Source organism: Bombina bombina, chromosome 4 (genome assembly GCF_027579735.1).
Source record: "Bombina bombina isolate aBomBom1 chromosome 4, aBomBom1.pri, whole genome shotgun sequence".
Classification (NCBI taxonomy): Eukaryota; Metazoa; Chordata; class Amphibia; order Anura; family Bombinatoridae; genus Bombina; species Bombina bombina.
The window spans coordinates 810,489,748-810,513,343 of record NC_069502.1 but is presented as its reverse complement, the minus strand read 5'-3'; the positions used below and the strand labels follow the sequence as shown (position 1 = coordinate 810,513,343).

The window sequence follows — 23,596 nt, the reverse complement described above, 5'->3', positions numbered from 1 at the left end:
TGAGGTTTTGAAAATAAAAAGCATTTTCCATTGGTTATTAAAACCTCACTATTGCCCATTTAATTATCTTAACTTGTATTGCCTGTGTGAGAGAGAGTACCACAGTGATATGATAGAGACATCAGATATATAAAGGGATTTATTTTGTTCAAGACAAAAGTATTTTCTATTTCTTTAATAAAAGAGTAACAATAATAGAAATAATGCAAGTTATCAAGTTTAACCTTTTCACCACTGAGCCATTTCATACCCTTGTGCTGATGCAGTTTTCAGTCTTTTGCATTCATTGTATTTAGAATTCAGCCCTACATTAGTTATATCACAATCACCACAAATAACAGGTGAGTTTTCATCTATGTGTTTTATTGAGGGGGAATAGGGACTCTAAAAGTGAGGCACGTCACACATATACTGTACATACTCACCTGTGCTATTCTAGTATTCCAACAGCCCCTGGAAACAGACACAATCCCCCTCACACACACACAGTAAAATCCTGATTATTTTATACAAACATATACAATATTAGAGAGGGGATCGCAGTCTTTCTTACTAAGGGTCAGATTACAAGTGGAGCACAATTTAACGCTCCCGCTTGTTAACTGCGCTAGAAGTAAGTTTTTTGCGTGGGTTGTGCTCATATTAGGAGTTGAAACTAAACTGTTTTAGCTCTTAGCTCGCGCACTAACCCGAAGAGCATAGAAAGGTGAAATCAGGATATTGTGCATGCGATAACCTATTCCTCCATAGAAGTTAATGGAGTAAAAGCGGGGGGTGGGAACCCTACTGGCACACAAACCTGACCCCATATTCTCAAGTGCACTAACATGACACGAAAATATAAATTTTTCACATTCCTATGTTCTTCACATAGAAGAATATGTTCTATTTATTCATCAATACATAATACACGCAATTGTGCACTGGTATTTGAAGTGGAGCACAAAGCAAACTATTGCATGGAAGCTTTGCTCTCAATAGAGCGCACTTCCTTAGGCTCCAATGGGAACCTCGTTCTCATGCGATGAGACACGGCAGAGAATCTAGCGCAGCAAAGGGGGCAAGTCATGCAGTGATGGGCAGCAAAGTGTAAATAATGTGTGTGTGTGTGTGTGTATATATATATATATATATATATATATATATATATATATATATATATATATATATATATATATATATATATATATATATATACATACACACACACACACACATTAACATGTACATATATGTATATAAGCTTACACTGTACATATATACACACACACATACACTGTACATATATATTTGCAGGGAACACACAGTTCCCCGTAGGCCGCAATGTAGAGGCACTTTTCAGTGCCTTTTTTTTCTAACACCCCACAAACCCCAATTTTAATCCATAAAACCTGCTTTGAGCAGTTATTATTTTACAAATTAAAGATGCTCATCAATTTATTTTAAACAACACTTAACCTTATTTGGGGGGCAATTGGGGAAAACTCATAAAATTAACCAGAGATCTGATCTCTGGTTAATTTTATGAGTGCCAATTGCTACCGCAAGCTTGTAATAGCTGGATATTTATCACGCCCATAAACGGGCAGATTTTACCAATTACAGGCACACAATATATTAGCCCTCCACTTGTAATATAGCCCTAAATATGAATATTGCATAAATATGTTTTTACATGTTTTCATCTACTTAACTGCAAAGGGCTCCAATGCACATATATAATATATATACATATACACATACACATCTTTAGACATGTATAAGTATGTATCTTTATGTTAAAGCCCTTTGCCTGTGTTTTTTCTAACAACTGAGACCTTGTCGTCGATTTAACAAGGGGCGAATGGCCCCTGTTCCCCTTGTTTCAGCTCGCTGCTCCTTAACTGTATCGCCATCTCTGAGCAGGGGACAAAAATCAACCAGATCCTATACGATCGGGTAGATTGACACCCCCTGCTAGAGGCCGATTGGCTGCGAATCTGCAGGGGGCGGCATTGCACAAGCAGTTCACTAGAACTGCTTTTGCAATGATCAATGCAGACAGCATATGCTGTCCGCATTCAGCAATGTCTGGCAGAGTATCATGTCCGCCAGACATTGGTAAATCGGCTCCCTCATATCTTTTGAGCCCTTATAAGTTTTTTGTGCAATATTTTTTTAAATTGTTTTTATTAGATGATGTTATGAGCGTTGTCACTGATACCAGACCACCAAGGCTACCCCCTACCCCCCTACTATATGGCTCACTCAGTTTTACATAAATTTTTGCCCGTTCATGGCCTAAGGGGATCTCCCAGGCTCTTGCTATATGTTGGTTGTGCTATGTGTACCTGGTCAGGAAAGAGCTGATATCTGACCGGAAAAACCCTTCTAGGCTAGTCGGGCTACTGGAACTGCCGACTGGCCGCACCACACAGCGTCGGTTACCCCTCTAACCACTCGCCGGCTGGCCGGGCTCCTGGAACTCCTGGTCGGCCGCATTGAGCCGGACACCCGCTAACTTTACCCCCGGTCGCTCCAGCGGCCCTTTGTCCCAGAGCTCTGCTCTTTTGGGGATTGGTAGCCCCTAGGGAGGACAAGAGGTGGGGGAATTACCAGAGGAGAGCTACTTTGGAAACTGGGGTTTTGGACACCCCTGCCCCCTATATTTAACGGTCTGTAACTCCGGTCCCCAGAAACGAATCACACCTGTGGCATCTGGGGGACCGTGGGTTTTCAAATGACACCCTGGTAGTGCCGCCGCTCCCCCGGGAACACCCCGAAAACACCTCTTCTGTGTACTGGGACTCTGTGAGACTGTGGCTGCTATGGCTGACACCAGCCTGTCTAGAGGGGCGGGAATTGCGGGAGATTTGGGAGTGAGATAAGACCCTGTGTTTGTGTATAAAAGGAGTGTGTGTTTCCTAATAAAATCAGTTCTTGTTTTCACCTGAATGCTAGTCTGTCTAGTTAATTTGGGTGGGGATTGCTATAATCACTTTCCTCGCTACATAGCGGCTTGTTCCCGGCTCTAGGTGTCAGAAGGAACCGTTTGGCAGAGCTACCTAGTCGGGGTAGACAGAGTCCGCCACTTTCTCTGCTACATAGCGACCTGTTGTCAGGGAGAGGAAGGACCCTCTGGCAGAGCTACCCAGTTGGGGGAACCAGAGTCTGCCACAGGGTGGAAGCCTGAATACTGGTGTTGTCGGGTATCAGGCAGGGCTACTGGCTGTAATCACTTGGCGGCTACACAGCTGCAGTCGGCAGGGAGGAAGCAGGACCCTTTGGACGGAGCTACCCAGTCGGGGTATCCGTCACAAGCGAAAATGTATTTTGTAATTTATTTATTTGTTTTGTGACTTTTTTGTTTCCCAAAACAGTTAACCAGGGCTCTGATGACGCAGTAATCATTCTAGCGTACTTTCAACTTGTAATACGAGCAGATGCCAGCAAATAGCCGAGATAAAATTCCTTATCGCTCATGTATAAATGTTAACGTGCCCCTCGTAATCTGGCCCTAAATGTATCTAAAATAAATGTTTCACCCACGGGCTGCATCCCTGCATTTGCACGTGCGTCTTCACAGCTCATTAAAATATGCAATTCATCTGCGTACACTATTGCACATTTTCATAGTCATTGCTGCTGCCACTTCTCAACTGGGTATTTATCACTAATAATAATTAGTTGGTTCTGTCTTTAATGCTGTAATTTCCCTTTAAATTTTTCCATGTAAAAATAAATATTACAAAGCTGTTTCTCTGCTGGTCTTTCACATGTATTATAGAAGGTTCAAGTACAATGCCCCTTTAACTCAAAATATACAGACAGGACATACAGATGAGCAGATCATATAGTGCTATGTGATTTATTTTATGCTCCTAAATACTCCTAATACTGATGTATCTGCAGCTGATCAGATGACAATAGTAATGATTACACTTTGGCAGATATAAATGACAGCAGCTGTATAGGGCTTGGGTGTCATGTGATCAGGATAACTAAACACTAGGCAGTATCAGGCTATATTGTGACACTCAGTGTGTGAGTGAGGTGACACCCTGACTGGTGATATAATGTACAGCACTTACAGACAATAAGCTATAAAATCAGGCAATACCCCATAAACAAAAGACACGTCACACACGTGCACTTACCTTCACTGTCACACACGTGCACTTACCTTCACTTACCTTCATTGTCACACACGTGCACTTACCTTCACTGTCACACACGTGCACTTACCTTCATTGTCACGGTCACACAATTCCTGCATTGGAGCTTCCAGCTGACACGTTACACTCAGATCTTCTGTTTTAACATCTACGTCAGTATTAATGTCACCTGTCAGAACATTTATTGCAGACAATATTTCATTTCACCCCAAATGCAACTAATGTTTAACACAGTAATGGGTAATTGCCATACACTTAAAGGGATAGTCTACTTGAAAGTTGTTATTGTTTAAAACAATAGACAATGGGCATATTTATCAAGCTCCGTATGGAGCTTGATGCCCCGTGTTTCTGGCGAGCCTGCAGGCTCGCCAGAAACAGCAGTTATGAAGCAGCGGTCACAAAGACCACTGCTCCATAACCTGTCTGCCTGCTCTGAGCAGGCGGACAGACATTGCCGGAAATCAACCCGATCGAGTACGATCGGGTTGATTAACACCCCCCTTTCGGCGACCCATTGGCCGCGAGTCTGCAGGGGGCGGTGTTGCACCAGCAGCTCTTGTGAGCTGCTCGTGCAATGCTGAATACGGCGAGCGTATTGCTCGCCTTATTCAGCGAGGTCTGGCGGACCTGATCCGCGCTGTCGGATCAGGTCCGCCAGACTTTCATAAATAGGGGCCAATGCCTTTATTACCCATAACAAACACAACTATATTAATACACTTTTTACCTCTGTGATCACCTTGCATCTAAGTCTATGTAGATTGCCCCCCTTATCTCAATTTATTTCACAATCTTGCATTTCAACCAATTAGTGCTGTTCATGCAGAATTATTATCATTCTACACGGGAGTGAGCACAATGTTATCCATATGATACACATGAACTAGCACTGTATGGCTGTAAAAAGCTAATAAAAGGCACCAAGATAAGAGGGGCTTAGAAACAGGTAAACTGAGGTTATAAAGTATATTAATATAACAATGTTATCCATATGACACACATGAACTAGCACTGTATGGCTGTAAAAGGCACAAAGATAAGAGGTGGCCTGCAGGGGCTTAGTAACAGGTAAATTGAGGTTATAAAGTATATTAATATAACAATGTTATCCATATGACTCACATGAACTAGCACTCTATGGCTGTAAAAGGCTAATAAAAGGCACCGAGATAAGAGGTGGCCAGCAGGGGCTTAGAAACAGGTAAACTGAGGTTATAAAGTATATTAATATAACAATGTTGGTTATGCAAAGCTGGGGAATGGGTAGTAAAGTCGTTATCTATCTTTTTGAACAAAAATAAAAAGAAAGTAGATTGTCCCTTTAATATTTGGTGCATATTGAGGTTGATCAATAACATCAAAAATGTAATTTTATTAGATTTGTACGTTCAGATGTTCCGTTAAATATTTCAAATATATTGCAAATTTGAAGGTACGAGTATGAAGCATAAACACCCAAAACATATTTCAGAACTGAAAGGAACATTCCAGCCAAAATTAGAATCCACATGGGTGCATTTCAGTTTTGAATAGAAGCATCTTTGTAATATAGATGTACAGGTAAACCTCACTTTACAGCGCTTCGCTAATACAGCGCTTTGTGGAGCTAAAGGTTCAACCTTAAAGGATTTTAAAAAAGTGTTGTAATCTTCGCGAGATTGCGAGAAAAGTGACTGGCACCATTGTGTTATGCACAGTTCACTCTGTTTACAGCATCACAGTGCAATCTGTGTTTCAGTGCTATAGTCTGGCAAATTATACTACAGTAATTGTCACTATTTTACAGGTACAGTATTTATTAAATACTGTGCTGTGCTAGTGTTAAACTAAACGTAGCGCTATTGCACCCCTTATAAATGTTAGTTCAAACATATTTTCAAGTTTTTAAACGCACTGGCAGGTACAGCGGGGCTCCGGTCCCTAACCCGCTGTATGAGCGAGGTACACGTGTATTAGCTATAGCTTTTATTAGAAGCAATTTTGCTGTTTCAAATGTGTATTTAAAAGGGACACTAACCCCAAATTGTTTCTTTCATGATTTAGATAGAGCGTGCAATTTTAAACCACTTTCTAATTTACTCATATTATCAATGTGTCTTCATTCTCTTGCTATCTTTATTTGAAAAGCAAGAATGTAAGTTTAGAAGCCGGCCCATTTTTGGTTCACAACCTGGGTTGTGCTTAGGGATTGTTGGCTAAATGCACTCACCAATACACGAGTGCTGTCCAGTGACCTGAACCAAAAATGATCTGGCTCCTTAGCTTAGATGCCTTCTTTTTCAAATAAAGATAGCAAGAGAACAAAGAAAAATTGATAATAGGAATAAATTAGAAAGTTACTTAAAATTGCATGCTCTATCTATCTGAATCATTAAAGAAAAAAACTGGGTTTAGCATCCCTTTAAGTATGCACCGTGCACCAGCATTTCAAACACAGCACTTGTTCAGAGAACCTAAAGGTGGTTTTACCATCTGGTAATGACTCAATTTGTTAATTGCTGACATGATACAAGCCCCGCAGGCGCCCTGAGCAGCTGCTGTATTTAAAATGCTGGTGCACTGAGAATATCTAGCTATGCTTCACATGCACGAGCAGAGACAAATGCCAACACTAAAACAGTGATAACTTTTACTATAGGTAATTTTGCCAATACATTTATATTGCTAATATGTTTCTATTCAAAGATGTAATTAATTTATGTGCTTTTAAATTTTCACCGGAATGTCCCTTCAAAATTTACATATAACAGTCTGTAGATTAAATAATGTTCCACTACTGTCATCGTATTAAAAGGATATTTACAGTATATTGCAAAGTACCAGATGCCAATTTATTCCTATATTTAATATTTATTAATGGCCTAAATGTCTGAGTTCACAATAAAAAGTAAATTTATGCTTACCTGATAAATTAATTTCTTCTATGGTACGACGAGTCCACGGATTCATCCTTTACTTGTGGGATATTATCCTCCTGCTAACAGGAAGTGGCAAAGAGCACCACAGCAGAGCTGTCTATATAGCTCCTCCCATAGCTCCACTCCCCAGTCATTCGACCGAAGGTACAGGAAGAAAAAGGAGAAACTAAAAGGTGCAGAGGTGACTGAAGTTTAAAATAAAAAAAATATAATCTGTCTTAAAATGACAGGGCGGGCCGTGGACTCGTCGTACCATAGAAGAAATTAATTTATCAGGTAAGCATAAATTTACTTTTCTTCTATAAGGTACGACGAGTCCACGGATTCATCCTTTACTTGTGGGATACAATACCAAAGCTACAGGACACGGATGAACGGGAGGGACAAGACAGATGGTTAAACAGAAGGCACCACTGCTTGAAGAACTTTTCTCCCAAAAACAGCCTCCGAAGAAGCAAAAGTATCAAATTTGTAAAATTTGGAAAAGGTATGAAGCGAAGACCTAGTCGCAGCCTTACAAATCTGTTCAACAGAAGCATCGTTTTTAAAAGCCCATGTGGAAGCCACCGCTCTAGTAGAGTGAGATGTAATCCTTTCAGGAGGCTGCTGTCCAGCAGTCTCTTATGCCAAACGGATGATGCTTTTCAGCCAAAAAGAAAGAGAGGTAGCCGTAGCTTTTTGACCTCTACGTTTTCCAGAATAGACAACAAACAAAGAAGATGTTTGACAGAAATCCTTGGACGTGGTTCGTGCTTTGAAGTTTTACTTGCAAGCAACCAAGTTGTGCAACAGACGCTCCTTCTTAGAGGAAGGATTAGGACACAGAGAAGGAAAAACAATTTCTTGATTGATAATCCTATTAATAACAACCTTAGGAAGGAATTCAGGTCTGGTACGCAAAACCACCTTATCAGCATGGAAAAAAAGATAAGGCGAGTCGCATTGCAACGCAGATAGTTCAGAAACTCTTCGAACCGAAGAGATAGCAACTAAAAACAGAACTTTCCAAGATAGCAGCTTAATATCTATTGAATGCATAGGTTCAAATGGAACCCCTTGAAGAAGTTTAAGAACTAAATTCAGACTCCATGGTGGAGCAACAGGTTTAAACACAGGCTTGATTCTAACTAAAGCCTGAAAGAACGACTGAACGTCTGGAACATCTGCCAGACGCTTGTGCAGAAGAATTGATAAAGCAGATATCTGTCCCTTTAAGGAACTAGCTGATAGCCCCTTCTCCAATCCTTCTTGAAGAAAGGACAAAATCCTAGGAATCCTGATCTTACTCCATGAGTAGCCTCTGGATTCACAACAAAAGATATTTACGCCATATCTTATGATAAATTTTCCTAGTGACAGGCTTTCGAGCCTGAATCAAGGTATCTATGACCGACTCAGAGAAACCCCGCTTGGATAAAATCAAGCGTTCAATCTCCAAGCAGTCAGCCGCAGAGAAACTAGATTTGGATGCTGGAACGGACCTTGAATCAGAAGGTCCTGTCTCAGTGGCAGAGTACATGGTGGAAGAGATGACATGTTCACCAGGTCTGCATACCAAGTCCTGCGTGGCCACGCAGGTGCTATCAAAATCACCGAAGCTCTCTCCTGTTTGATTCTGGCAATCAAACGAGGAAGGAGAGGAAATGGTGGAAACACGTAAGCCAGGTTGAACGACCAGAGTACTGCTAGAGCATCTATCAGTACTACCTGAGGATCCCTTGACCTGGACCAAAAACAAGGAAGTTTGGCGTTCTGACGAGACTCCATCAGATCCAATTCTGGTGTGCCCCATTGCTGAATCAATTGTGCAAACACCTCCCGATGGAGTTCCCACTCCCCCGGATGAAAAGTCTGACGACTTAGAATATCCGCTTCCCAGTTCTCCACTCCTGGGATATAGATTGCCGATAGATGGCAAGAGTGAGTCTCTGGGGCTTGAACCTTTGGTATTTTGTGCTGGATACTGCTGGACTTTACTAAGAGTGAGTCTCTGGCCATTGAATTATTTTGGTAACCTCTATCATCGCTAGAGAACTCTTTGTTCCCCCTGATGATTGATATATGCTACAGTCGTGATATTGTCTGACTGGAATCTTATAAATCTGGCCAAAACCAGCTGAGGCCACACCTGAAGCGCGTTGAATATTGCTCTCAGTTCTAGAATATTTATCGGGAGGAGAGCCTCCTCCTGAGTCCACAAACCCTGTGCTTTCAGGGAATTCCAGACTGCACCCCAGCCCAATAGGCTGGCGTCCGTCGTCACTATGACCCATGCTGGCCTGCGGAAACACATTCCCTTGGACAGATGATCCTGTGACAACCACCAAAGAAGAGAGGAGATAAATCTGCATAATCCCCATTCCACTGTTTGAGCATGCATAGTTGCAGTGGTCTGAGATGCAAGCGAGCAAACAGAACTATGTCCATTGCCGCTACCATCAGTCCGATTACCTCCATACACTGAGCCACCGACGGCCGAGGAATGGAATGAAGAGCTCGGCAGGTGGTTAAAATCTTTGATTTCCTGACCTCCGTCATAAAATTTTTCATGTCCACCGAATCTATCAGAGTTCCCACGAATGGAACTCTTGTGAGAGGGATAAGTGAACTCTTTTTAACGTTCACCTTCCACCCGTGAGATCTTAGAAAAGCCAAAACGATGTCCATGTGAGATTTGGCTAGTTGGTAAGTCGACGCCTGAATTAAGATATCGGCCAGATAAGGCGCCACTGCTATGCCCCACGGCCTCAGAACCGCCAGAAGGGACCCTAGCACCTTTGAGAAAATTCTGGGAGCTGTGGCCAACCCGAAGGGAAGAGCCACAAACTGGTAATGCTTGTCCAGAAAGGCGAACCTGAGTAACTGTTGATGACCTTTGTGGATAGGGATGTGTATGCAGCAGGGGAAGAGGTAAAGGTACCACCTTTGAAGTTTCGAAAGGAACGAAATTTATTTTGTTTGGTCAGGGCATGGCCTTTCCCTCCAGTGACGTATGAAATGATCTCTTTCAGTTCAGGCCCAAATAGGGTCTTACCCTTGAAAGGGATAGCTAAAAGCTTAGATTTTGATGACACATCAGCAGACCAGGACTTAAGCCATAACGCTCTAAAATGGCAAAATCTGAATTCTTTGCCGCTAATTTAGCCAGTTGAAAAGCGGCATCTGTAATGAAAGAATTAGCTAACTTGGGAGCCATAATTCTATCCAGAATATCATCTAATGGGGTCTCAACCTGAAGAGCCTCCTCCAGAGCTTGGAAACAAAAAGCAGCTGCCGTAGTTACGGGAACAATGCACGCTATAGGTTGTAGAAGAAAACCCTGATGAATAAACAATATCTTTAAAAGACCCTCTAATTTTTTATCCATAGGATCTTTGAAAGCACAACTTTCCTCAATAGGTATAGTTGTACGCTTAGCCAGGGTAGAAATAGCTCCCTCCACCTTAGGGACCGCCTGCCACGAGTCCCGCATGGTGTCTGATATCGGAAACATTTTCTTAAAATTAGGAGGGGGAGCGAACGGAATACCTGGTCTATCCCACTCCTTAGTAACAATGTCCGAAATCCTCTTAGGGACCGGAAAAACATCAGTGTAAGCAGGAACCTCTAGAAATCTGTCCATTTTACACAATTTCTCTGGAACGACAATAGGGTCACAATCATCACAAAACCTCCCTGAGCAATAAGCGTAGGTGTTCTAGTTTAAATTTAAAAACCGTCATATCTGAGTCTGTCTGAGGGAACATCTTTCCTGAATCAGAAATCTCTCCCCATGACAGCAAATCCCTCACCCCCAACTCAGAACATTGTGAGGGTACATCGTATATGGCTAATAAAGCGTCAGAGGGCTCAGCATTTGTTCTCACACCAGAACTACTGCGCTTCCCCTGCAACCCAGGCAGCTTAGATAAAACCTCTGTGAGGGTAGTATTCATAACTGCGGCCATATTTTGCAGGGTGAAAGAATTAGACGCCCTAGAAGTACTTGACGTCGCTTGTGCGGGCGTTAATGGTTGTGACACATGGGGAGAATTAGATGGCATAACCTGATTCCCTTCTGACTGAGAATCCTCCTGCGACATAGTTTTAGTAGCTAAAATATGTTCTTTACAATTTATTGACCTTTCAGTGCATGAGGGACACTTTCTAAGTGGGGGTTCCACAATGGCTTCTAAACATATTGAACAATGACTTTCCTCAATGTCAGACATGTTGAACAGGCTAGTAATGACTACAAACAAGCATGAAAACACTTTATTTAGTGAAAAAAACAACAATCTTAAAAAACGGTACTGCGCCTTTAAGAGAAAAAAAGCATACACGTTCTGCAAAACTGCTTTAAAATGCAACACATTTTTAAAATTTTTGATAGCAGGCTCAATATGTGTAGTTAAGTTTGCCCCACAAGAAAATTTAACATTTAACCCTTTATTGTGCGAACCGGATTGAATTAAGGCCTAAATCCGGAAAAAACACCCAACACCTTGCCACTGCCCTGCTGTGGCGCCTACCTGCCCTCAGGGATTGTAAATATGGGGTTAAAGCTTTGATTTGACCCAAAACATCCACAAGGGCCCTCAGGAGTTGGAGTTTGCTGCTTGCTGAGTGAAAACAACTGCGCATCTGAGGCGCGAATATAGGCCCCGCCCATCTCACTTGATGTCTCTACAGCCTCAAAGAACCGCACCAGAGCGGTTTTAAACTAGCCATGTGAGTTCTGAGACCCAAAAAAACATAATTTATGCTTACCTGATAAATTTATTTCTCTTGTAGTGTATCCAGTCCACGGATCATCCATTACTTATGGGATATTCTCCTTCAAAACAGGAAGTTGCAAGAGGATCACCCACAGCAAAGCTGCTATATAGCTCCTCCCCTCACTGCCATATCCAGTCATTCGACCGAAACAAGACAAGAAAGGAGAAACCATAGGGTGCAGTGGTGACTGTAGTTTAATTAAAATTTAGACCTGCCTTAAAAGGACAGGGCGGGCTGGATACACTACAAGAGAAATAAATTTATCAGGTAAGCATAAATTATGTTTTCTCTTGTTAAGTGTATCCAGTCCACGGATCATCCATTACTTATGGGATACCAATACCAAAGCTAAAGTACATGGATGATGGGAGGGACAAGGCAGGATTAAACGGAAGGAACCACTGCCTGAAGAACCTGTCTCCCAAAAACAGCCTCCGAAGAAGCAAAAGTATCAAATTTGTAAAATTTTGAAAAGGTGTGAAGCGAAGACCAAGTCGCAGCCTTGCAAATCTGTTCAACAGAGGCCTCATTTTTAAAGGCCCAGGTGGAAGCCACAGCTCTAGTAGAATGAGCTGTAATCCTTTCAGGGGGCTGCTGTCCAGCAGTCTCATAGGCTAAGCGAATTATGCTCCGAAGCCAAAAGGAAAGAAGCTTTTTGACCTCTCCTCTGTCCAGAGTAAACAACAAACAGGGAAGATGTTTGGCGAAAATCTTTAGTAGCTTGTAAGTAAAACTTCAAGGCACGGACTACGTCCAGATTATGTAAGAGACGTTCCTTCTTCGAAGAAGGATTAGGACACAATGATGGAACAACAATCTCTTGATTGATATTCTTGTTAGAAACCACCTTAGGTAAAAACCCAGGTTTGGTACGCAGAACTACCTTATCTGCGTGAAAAATCAGATAGGGAGAATCACATTGTAAGGCAGATAGCTCAGAGACTCTTCGAGCCGAGGAAATAGCCATCAAAAACAGAACTTTCCAAGATAAAAGTTTAATATCAATGGAATGAAGGGGTTCAAACGGAACTCCTTGAAGAACTTTAAGAACCAAGTTTAAGCTCCACGGGGGAGCAACAGTTTTAAACACAGGCTTAATTCTAACCAAAGCCTGACAAAAAGCCTGGACGTCTGGAACTTCTGCCAGACGCGTGTGCAAAAGAATAGACAGAGCAGAAATCTGTCCTTTTAAAGAACTAGCTGATAATCCTTTGTCCAAACCCTCTTGGAGAAAGGACAATATCCTAGGAATCCTAACCTTACTCCATGAGTAATTCTTGGATTCACACCAATAAAGATATTTACGCCATATCTTATGGTAGATTTTCCTGGTGACAGGCTTTCGTACCTGTATTAAGGTATCAATGACTGACTCGGAGAAGCCACGCCTTGATAGGATCAAGCGTTCAATCTCCATGCAGTCAGTCTCAGAGAAATTAGATTTGGATGATTGAAAGGACCTTGTATTAGAAGGTCCTGCCTCAGAGGCAGAGTCCATGGTGGAAAGGATGACATGTCCACTAGGTCTGCATACCAGGTCCTGCGTGGCCACGCAGGCGCTATCAGAATCACCGATGCTCTCTCCTGCTTGATTTTGGCAATCAGTCGAGGGAGCAGAGGAAACGGTGGAAACACATAAGCCAGGTTGAAGAACCAAGGAGCTGCTAGAGCATCTATCAGCGTCGCTCCCGGGTCCCTGGACCTGGATACGTAACAAGGAAGCTTGGCGTTCTGGCGAGACGCCATGAGATCCAGTTCTGGTTTGCCCCAACGATGGATCAGTTGAGCAAACACCTCCGGATGGAGTTCCCACTCCCCCGGATGAAAAGTCTGACGACTTAGAAAATCCGCCTCCCAGTTCTCTACGCCTGGGATGTGGATCGCTGACAGATGGCAAGATTGAGACTCTGCCCAGCGAATTATCTTTGAGACTTCTAACATCGCTAGGGAACTCCTGGTTCCCCCTTGATGGTTGATGTAAGCCACAGTCGTGATGTTGTCCGACTGAAATCTGATGAACCTCAGGGTTGCTAACTGAGGCCAAGCTAGAAGAGCATTGAATATTGCTCTTAACTCCAGAATATTTATTGGGAGGAGTTTCTCCTCCTGAGTCCACGATTCCTGAGCCTTCAGGGAGTTCCAGACTGCGCCCCAACCTAGAAGGCTGGCATCTGTTGTTACAATCGTCCAATCTGGCCTGCGAAAGGTCATACCCATGGACAGATGGACCCGAGATAGCCACCAGAGAAGAGAATCTCTGGTCTCTTGATCCAGATTTAGTAGAGGGGACAAATCTGAGTAATCCCCATTCCACTGACTTAGAATGCATAATTGCAGCGGTCTGAGATGCAGGCGTGCAAATTGCACTATGTCCATTGCCGCTACCATTAAGCCGATTACTTCCATGCACTGAGCCACTGACGGACGTGGAATGGAATGAAGGACACGGCAAGCATTTAGAAGTTTTGATGACCTGGACTCCGTCAGGTAAATTTTCATCTCTACAGAATCTATAAGAGTCCCTAGGAAGGTGACTCTTGTGAGTGGGGATAGAGAACTCTTTTCCACGTTCACTTTCCACCCATGCGACCTCAGAAATGCCAGAACTATCTCTGTATGAGACTTGGCAATTTGAAAGCTTGACGCCTGTATCAGGATGTTGTCTAGATACGGAGCCACCGCTATGCCTCGCGGTCTTAGAACTGCCAGAAGTGAGCCCAGAACCTTTGTAAAGATTCTCGGGGCTGTGGCCAACCCGAAGGGAAGAGCTACAAATTATTAATGCCTGTCTAGAAAGGCAAACCTTAGGAACCGATGATGATCTTTGTGAATCGGTATGTGAAGGTAGGCATCCTTTAAGTCCACTGTGGTCATGTACTGACCCTCTTGGATCATGGGTAGGATGGTCCGAATAGTTTCCATTTTGAATGATGGAACTCTGAGGAATTTGTTTAAGATCTTTAGATCCAAGATTGGTCTGAAGGTTCCCTCTTTCTTGGGAACCACAAACAGATTTGAATAAAACCCCTGTCCCTGTTCCGTCCGCGGAACTGGATGGATCACTCCCATTACTAGGAGGTCTTGCACACAGCTTAGGAATGCCTCTTTCTTTATCTGGTTTGCTGATAACCTTGAAAGATGAAATCTCCCTTGTGGAGGAGAAGCTTTGAAGTCCAGAAGATATCCCTGAGATATGATCTCCAACGCCCAGGGATCCTGAACATCTCTTGCCCACGCCTGGGCGAAGAGAGAAAGTCTGCCCCCCACAAGATCCGTTTCCGGATAGGGGGCCGTTCCTTCATGCTGTCTTGGGGGCAGCAGCAGGTTTTCTGGCCTGCTTGCCCTTGTTCCAGGACTCCTAACCCCAGAGCTATCGCGCTTGCCTCTTAATTCAGGCAATCTAGATAATATCTCTGACAGGGTATTATTCATGATTGCAGCCATGTCCTGCAAGGTAATCGCTATGGGCGTCCCTGATGTAATTGGCGCCATATTAGCGTGCGTCCCCTGAGCGGGAGGCGAAGGGTCTGACACGTGGGGAGAGTTAGTCGGCATAACTTCCCCCTCGACAGAACCCTCTGGTGATAATTCTTTTATAGATAAAGACTGATCTTTACTGTTTAAGGTGAAATCAATACATTTAGTACACATTCTCCTATGGGGCTCCACCATGGCTTTCAAACATAATGAACAAGTAGGTTCCTCTGTATCAGACATGTTTAAACAGACTAGCAATGAGACTAGCAAGCTTGGAAAACACTTAAAACAAGTTTACAAGCAATATAAAAAAACGTTACTGCGCCTTTAAGAAACACAAATTCTGTCCAAATTTGAAATAACAGTGAAAAAAGGCAGTTACACTAACGAAATTTTTACAGTGTATGTAACAAGTCAGCAGAGCATTGCACCCACTTGCAAATGGATGATTAACCCCTTAATAACAAAAACAGAATAATAAATGACAAAAACGTTTTTTAAACACAGTTACAACAACTGCCACAGTCTACTGTGATTGTTACCCTCCTCAAACACGACTTTGAAGCCATTTGAGCCCTTCAGAGATGTCCTGTATCATGCAGAGGGAAGCTGAATGTCTCGGTCAGTATTTTTATCTGTACAAAAAAGCACTAAAAAAGGCCCCTCCCACTCATATTACAACAGTGGAAAGCCTCCAGGAACTGTTTCTAGGCAAAATTCAAGCCAGCCATTTGGCAAAAAACTAGGCCCCAATAAGTTTTATCACCAAACATATATAAAAAACGATTAAACATGCTAGCAAACGTTTTAAAATACACTTTAATAAGAGTATGTATCTCTATTAATAAGCCTGATACCAGTCGCTATCACTGCATTTAAGGCTTTACTTACATTACTTCGGTATCAGCAGCATTTTCTAGCAAATTCCATCCCTAGAAAAATATTTTAACTGCACATACCTTATTGCAGGAAAACCTGCACGCTATTCCCCCTCTGAAGTTACCTCACTCCTCAGAATATGTGAGAACAGCAAAGGATCTTAGTTACTTCTGCTAAGATCATAGAAAACGCAGGCAGATTCTTCTTCCAAATACTGCCTGAGATAAACAGTACACTCCGGTACCATTTAAAAACAAACTTTTGATTGAAGAAATAAACTAAGTCTAAAACACCACAGTCCTCTTACGACCTCCATCTTAGTTGAGAGTTGCAAGAGAATGACTGGGTATGGCAGTGAGGGGAGGAGCTATATAGCAGCTCTGCTGTGGGTGATCCTCTTGCAACTTCCTGTTGGGAAGGAGAATATCCCATAAGTAATGGATGATCCGTGGACTGGATACACTTAACAAGAGAAATAAGCCAAGTGTACCCTCAATAAAGTTGCCCAAAAAACGTTATTGCCCACAAAACGTTAACAGCACTCCCAGTTCAGAAAACGTTTGCCCACAAACATTCAAAACTCAATGTCAACCATTTTTTAATTAGCCCCATATGCAAGCTTAGTAATGCCTTTCTATAGCTCTTAGGATTACTGCTTACCCTTACCCTTATGGGGATACTGTCAGCCTTTCTGAAATACAGTCTCTCCAGAAAAAAATGACTGAACATACGTCACTGCTGTATATAATGAAAAAGTTCCTCACACTGAAGTTTCCTGTACTCCTCAGTCTCTGTGGGAACAGCACTGGATCTTAATTACAAATGCTAAGATCATCATCCTCCAGGCAGAAGTCTTCATCCATCTGCTGCCTGAGAGTAAATAGTACACACCGGTACCATTTAAAACAAAAAACTCTTGCTTGAAGAAATTAAAAACTAATATTTTATCACCTCTTTCACTTCCTAGTACTTAGAGTAGGCTAAGATAATGGCTGGGGGTGGAGCTAAGGGAGGAGCTATATAGACAGCTCTGCTGTGGTGCTCTTTGCCACTTCCTGTTAGCAGGAGGATAATATCCCACAAGTAAAGGATTAATCCGTGGACTCATCATATCTTATAAAAGAAATAAGAGTTTTCAGAATACCATTTAATGAACTAGAAGTGGGATAGAGAGGGCACATGTGGATCATTTACATGAAGCAGAGCGTGAAGGAAAAAAAAAAGGGAAGATAGGGCATGCGTGTGTACCATTTACATGAAGCAGAGGGTGAGAGAGGGCATGTGTGTGTACCATTTACATGAAGCAGAGGGTGAGAGAGAGGGCATGGGTGTGTGCCATTTACATGACGCAGAGGGTGAGAGAGGGCATTTGTGTGTACCATTCACATGAAGCAGAGGGTGAGAGAGGGCATGTGTGTGTACCATTCACATGAAGCAGAGGGTGAGAGAGGGCATGTGTGTGTGTGTGTCATTTACATAAATCAGAGGGTGAGAGAGAAGGAAGAGAGGGCATATGTGTGTAGCATTTACATAAATCAGAGGGTGAGAAATAAGGGAAGAGAGGGCACGTGTGTGTAGCATTTACATAAATCAGAGGGTGAGAGAGAAGGGACGAGAGAGCGTGTGTGTGTGTCATTTACATAAATCAGAGGGTGAGAGAGAAGGGAAGAGAGGGCATGTGTGTGTGTGTGTGTATCGTTTACATGAAGCAGAGGGTGAGAGAGAAGGAAAAAGAGGGCATGTGTGTATCATTTACATAAATCAGAGGGTGAGAAATAAGGGAAGAGAGGGCGTGTGTGTACTACTGACATTAATCGAAATTGAAAGAGAAGAGAGGGCGTGTGTGTGTGTGTACTATTCACATGAAGCAGAGGTTGAGAGAAAAGAAAGAACAAGGTAGGGGTGTGAACCAAATAGATTTTATTATTACAATCTGTCTGTACTAAGGCTCATCATTAACATAGGGGGAAAACATTTTAGAATCTGAGTTTTCTTACTGTGAAGCTTATAACATAGATCCCTCACCTGCAGAGACATCTGATGGCTGAATATTCTGTACAAGGTCCCCATGTGATCCTGTGTCTAGGACACTGTGACCTGTTAGTTCTAATAAAGAATACAATTAGTTTTATGGTTATATGGATATAAGTGCAGTTATCTCACACAATCTGATTATATAGTAATATTACACAATTATTTTAAAACATTACTAGTAGCTTCTGCCATAGATCTGTTACCTGCAGAGACGTCTGACGGGGTCTCCACTAGCTGAATATTCTGTACCAGTTCTCTATGTGCTCCTGTGTCTAGATTTTCATCTCTGTGACCTGTTAGTTCTAATAGAGAATAAAATGTTTTGTTAAAGGGACATTATACACTAGATTTTTCTTTGCATAAATGTTTTGTAGATGATCCATTTATATAGCCCATAAAGTTTTTTTTTTTTTAAATGTATAGTTTATTTTTAAATAACATTGCTATGATTTTCAGACTACTAAACAAGCCCCAAACTTTTAGGAGAATACTGATGTATACCTACTCCAGCTTGCTCCTGTTTGTGTAAAGGGTCTTTTCATATGCAAAGGAAGGAGGCGTGTCTGATATTTCCCACTTGCAATGGGTGTTCCAGCTACCTTTTTAACAGAGCTAAACTGGGAGCTTCTAAGTAACTTTCTAAATGGTTTTATACTGAATTTTTAAATCAGTATCTGTGCATATTATTCTTTATAGTAGTGTCTATTACATGCAATTATATGAAGATTGGTGTATACTGGGAACGGAGCTAGTACCGCAACAAGATGGCGGCTTTTCTTTGAAGCGCCGTGTTTCAAAAGCCTAATTAGCTGTCTCACCGGCTTCTCATCAGCCTAAAAGCGGACCAAATGTTAGGTGAACACTAACAAAAGAGGAACGCTGTTCCTGAGTAACCAACTTGGATCTCCTGATAGCCTGCACACCACTCCGTGGTTGAGACCTATTTCCCAAGTGCGCTATAAAAGCATGATCACCACATAACTCTGCCAGAGGGGCCCAGCCTGCGATCGACAACTACAGAGAAGTTACGCTTCAGCAGACAGAATAACAGCTGAATACAGCCACTGAGGTCGCCGATCTCAAGGTAACTAAGCAGAGTGATTGCACAGGACAGCGAGCTCAATCAGGCACATTGCAGACCTGCCGTAACATTGATCACAGGCTACAAGTGAATATACACTAAAAATCAAGCAATCCCCCAACGCTGCTGAGAGTAAGACACATGCATATATCCTGATTGCCTCAGACACCAACGGTCACAAGTACCATCCACTATGTAGACTTCCATCAATAACTTGTTGCGCAGCTTAATCATCATTAGCAAGCTCTCACTCTGGAGATCAGATCTGCCTTTCACTCATTTCAGGACAGATCAGAGGTAGAAATGTCAGATGACAGCAGCCAGTTTACCTCTGATTCCCCAACCCTAAGTCAGCTATCTGAAGTCGCTCAATCTGAAGGAGACACAGCTGTTCCTGAGTCATATGAGGCTAGAGGACGGTCTAATAAATATATATATGAGAGCTCCTGGCCAGCTCTCAAAGTGACATTTCCGGAAAGATCACATCCCTGACCCATTTTACACATCTTCTGCTGAACAAACAGCGTTGCTCATGTTTATATGGAAGGACTTGGACTTTTGAACAGTATATGACTCCCAGAAAAAATGGTCCACCTGCCATCCCCAAGAAACTAACCTGAACAAGAACTTTCAACGACTGTTTGAGATCTCTTATGTGAGAGCAGAAGTGGGATAGCTTAACACAGTTTAGATGTTATACCCAACTGACATATGTTACTCAAGAAACCATTTAATTTTTGCTCCCCAAAGTTAGGGGTTTATTATATAATTGCATTATAAGCCTCTTAATATTTGATTGACTGAGACTCTTTTCCTCCTTTCCCTGATCCTAAGGTTGTATAAATCTACCTTTCGTGGTGACGTATATTATGAGAATTTGCAAAGTTTAATGAGTATAAATATCCAGTTATCCTTGCACTTTTATATTTCTGTATGTTATTGCTGGCTGCCTGACATATTTGCCTTTTAGAGCTCTGCTAATTTTCTTAGAAGTATTGTTCGATTATAGAACCAATAGATTAGCACTAATAACTCAGTATAAACTAATGTATGTTGAGCCGCCGGCGACAAGACAATCCTTCTTACACTATCCTAAGTCTGTGGGTGCTAATATGTTTGTAAGAGCTCTGAGAATAATTATTGTCTGTGTGGTAGACCGGCTCACAACTTGATGTTTTGGAAGAAGCTTAGTTGTAGGGTCAGCAATGCTTTCTCATAATATAATAAATACCCTAGCGCTTACCTTGCAGCAGTTTACTACTTTAGGGTAATTGTAATACATTTAACTCAATTAATCTCTATAGCTTGATGAGCCACATCCCCATTTCTCCTATATCTCACCCTATCTTATACTGTTTTATAGGTCATTGAGATAATGCTATTTTGATAGTTATTCTATCTGCATAATGTACACCCTCTAAGTGCTTAATTACTTAATGATATGTATAGGGATGTCCTAGTTATATAGACTTCTGTATGGGAGAGATATTGTTACCTGCTACTATATGTCTACTTACGACAGCCACTGTGATGCCAAATGCAACTCTTAATATCTTCAATGTTAACACGTGGTGCCTAGTATTGTTTTTAGACGCCAGAATCTCTAACTCCTTAATGTAGCATTATTTACCCTAACGGAGTGCAAGTATATGAGGACTGCTTATTATAAGGCTACACAACATCATTAGGAGACTCCTATACATGAACATGGCACGTATAAAATAGCTTTCAATATGTATTTTTGAGAGATTCCAATAGGTTTATCCTGCTTTAGGGGACATGGCCTCACCAAACAGTATCTCTCTAATCCAGAATTCTGTTAATCAAGGTGTTTATTCCTAAATAGTCTAATGCAGTCAGCTTGTGTGAAGTTTTTCTATACCAGTTCATTGTCCTCTCTAGTACTTTAAGATTCTAAAGTGACCGTATATATATTTAGAGCTTCCCTTTTTATACTCAGTGGAGCACCCAATAACTAAAGCCATAACTAATTTAGGTATTTAGGTTCTTTATTTTTCATTATATAGTTACCGCTGTATTACCTCCCCCTCCCCCCCCCCCCCCGTTTTACTAAGATTTTCCTTAAAACAGAGACAATACTCTTTATTACTTAGTCTTTATTCACCCATTATGGTGAATATCTCAGCGGTATTAATCTGCTACGTTGTATTTTATAGTAAAACTTGTATCTCTCAGTTAAAGGGACAGTCAACACCAGAATTTTTGTTTTAAAAAGATAGATAATCCCTTAATTACCAACACAGTTATAATTATACATGTTTTACCTCTGTAATTACCTTGTATCTAAGCCTCAGCAGACTGCCCCCTTATTTCAGTTCTTTTGACAGACTTGCATTTTAGCCAATCAGAGCTGTCTCCATGGTAAATTCACGTGCATGAGCTCAATGTTATCTATATGAAACACGTGAACTAATGCCCTCTAGTGGTGAAAAACTATCAAAATGCATTTAGATTAGAGGCGGCCTTCAAAGTCTAAGAAATTAGCATATGAACCTCCTAGGTTTAGCTTTCAACTAAGAATACCAAAAGAACAAAGCAAAATTGGTGATAAAAGTACATTTATTGCATGATTAAGGGAAGGAGTTCCCGAAACGTTGCATGTGTTTGCTGTGCTAAATAAACTTGTTTGACTTCACCATTGCTGCCACATTATTTGGAATCCTTTTGATAAAAGTAAATTGGAAAGTTGTTTAAAATTACTATCCCTTTAAGATAATGTTATTACTCTAAGTTGTCCAGACTAAAGTATCACTCTACTAGGCAGAGTATCTGGATAAAGAGGTACTAGGGTATCCTTCTATAAAATATAAAAAATCTAAGGTATCAATGTAAGACCTGAAATGTATATATGAGTGACTTACTAGCATTATAATATACCATATTTATGCCATACCTCAGGTGTTCTTTCTGGGGAATTTGATTTGTTAATCTTGAGGTTGCTCATGTATCTTATTCTTATTTTTATGTTTTCTCTTGTTTTTCATTTCTACATCAGTTTGTCATCATATTGTGAGAATAATATTCAAGATGTAATGCTATGAATATTGTATGGATAAATACCTTAATAAAAAAACTTTGATTATGAAAATTGGTGTATACTGTCCTTTTAAATGGATATGAAACAATGTATATATATATATTTAATTGTATTCAATTAAGAACAAAACAAAGCATCCGTTTTGCACTTAAACAATTACATATATAAATGAATATACAAATTGATTTAACAGTAATTCCTCTTGACCCTTTAACTGTGTTTTTATTATTTTTGTGGGAATAAAACTAGTTTATAATCAGACAGCTCATTAGATCACACATGACGGATTTACTGTAGATTTGCTCTGCGTCACTCACGTCAGTAGTTTTTGTGCACTTCCTGAGTGAAATATTTATTACTACACAGCGTTACCTGAGTTCTCATTTCCAGGGATCTCCTTAGTCCTTAGTGCTTGGTGAGTCTCCATCATGACGTCCTTGTAAAGCTCCTTGTGTCCCTCTATATACTCCCACTCCTCCACAGAGAAATACACAGCAACATCCTCACACTTTATAGGCACCTGAAACACACACAACTGATTCAGCGCTGACACAGGGACTGGTTCTGTCACACACTTTTACTGACAGAGCCAGGATAATGTTACTGAGAACATACAGAGACACAGACAAAAGGCAGGAAATACACACAGGGTCAGATGGGTCAGTAAAGTGAGTCACTGTGCCCTGATGCCGATATATTGTCACATTCCCCAGCAGTACTCACCTCTCCGCTCAGCTGTTGAACGCTGCTGTGGGAGAGCCTCTTCTTCACAATGGTGTATTCCTATAATATGTATGAGAAAGATCATCAGACTTCATTTGCCTGGACTAACAAGTTCTTGTTTACTTCTCTCGATCATAACAAAACATATAATAAAATATAAATGGATAATTTTGTGGGACCTCTATGATAAAAGCTGGTAAAGACTGAGAACATGAGCTCAAGAAAATTGACATTGCTAGAACATTTTTAGAGGGTGTGATGGGGGGGGGGGGCAAAATGTTGAGCCCTTGATTGATAGGAGGTTCCTTTGGTGCTGGGTCACTTGGGTATTAAGCCTTTTTTTTGTAGTTGGAGTCATGCAGTGGGGCCTTTAGGTTCTGGGGTAAGTTTTTGCAATAGAGGACATGTAGTAGGGCTTTTTATGAGTGGGTTTTTTTCTTTATGGTGGGAGGGGTGTTAGGATTAGTATATTTTTTTCTGCGGGGAGAGGATTTGTGTTGGAGGGTTGTGC

The 23,596-nt window shown here is 41.4% G+C and overlaps 2 protein-coding genes across 2 annotated transcripts in view; both read right to left on the bottom strand.

The window, feature by feature from the left end:
- The window catches only part of LOC128657074 (gastrula zinc finger protein XlCGF26.1-like), a 226,567-nt gene that overhangs the window by 71,855 nt on the left and 131,116 nt on the right, over positions 1–23,596 (bottom strand). The window lies entirely within an intron of this gene.
- LOC128657078 (oocyte zinc finger protein XlCOF7.1-like) overlaps positions 1–23,596 on the bottom strand; it is a 33,811-nt gene that overhangs the window by 435 nt on the left and 9,780 nt on the right. Inside the window, exons 3-7 of the mRNA XM_053711317.1 lie at positions 23,086–23,145; positions 22,735–22,882; positions 18,427–18,525; positions 18,215–18,295; positions 4,225–4,323 (exon numbers count right to left, since the gene is read on the bottom strand). Coding sequence (XP_053567292.1) covers positions 4,225–4,323; positions 18,215–18,295; positions 18,427–18,525; positions 22,735–22,882; positions 23,086–23,145 — 487 coding nt within the window. The remainder of the gene's footprint in view (positions 1–4,224; positions 4,324–18,214; positions 18,296–18,426; positions 18,526–22,734; positions 22,883–23,085; positions 23,146–23,596) is intronic.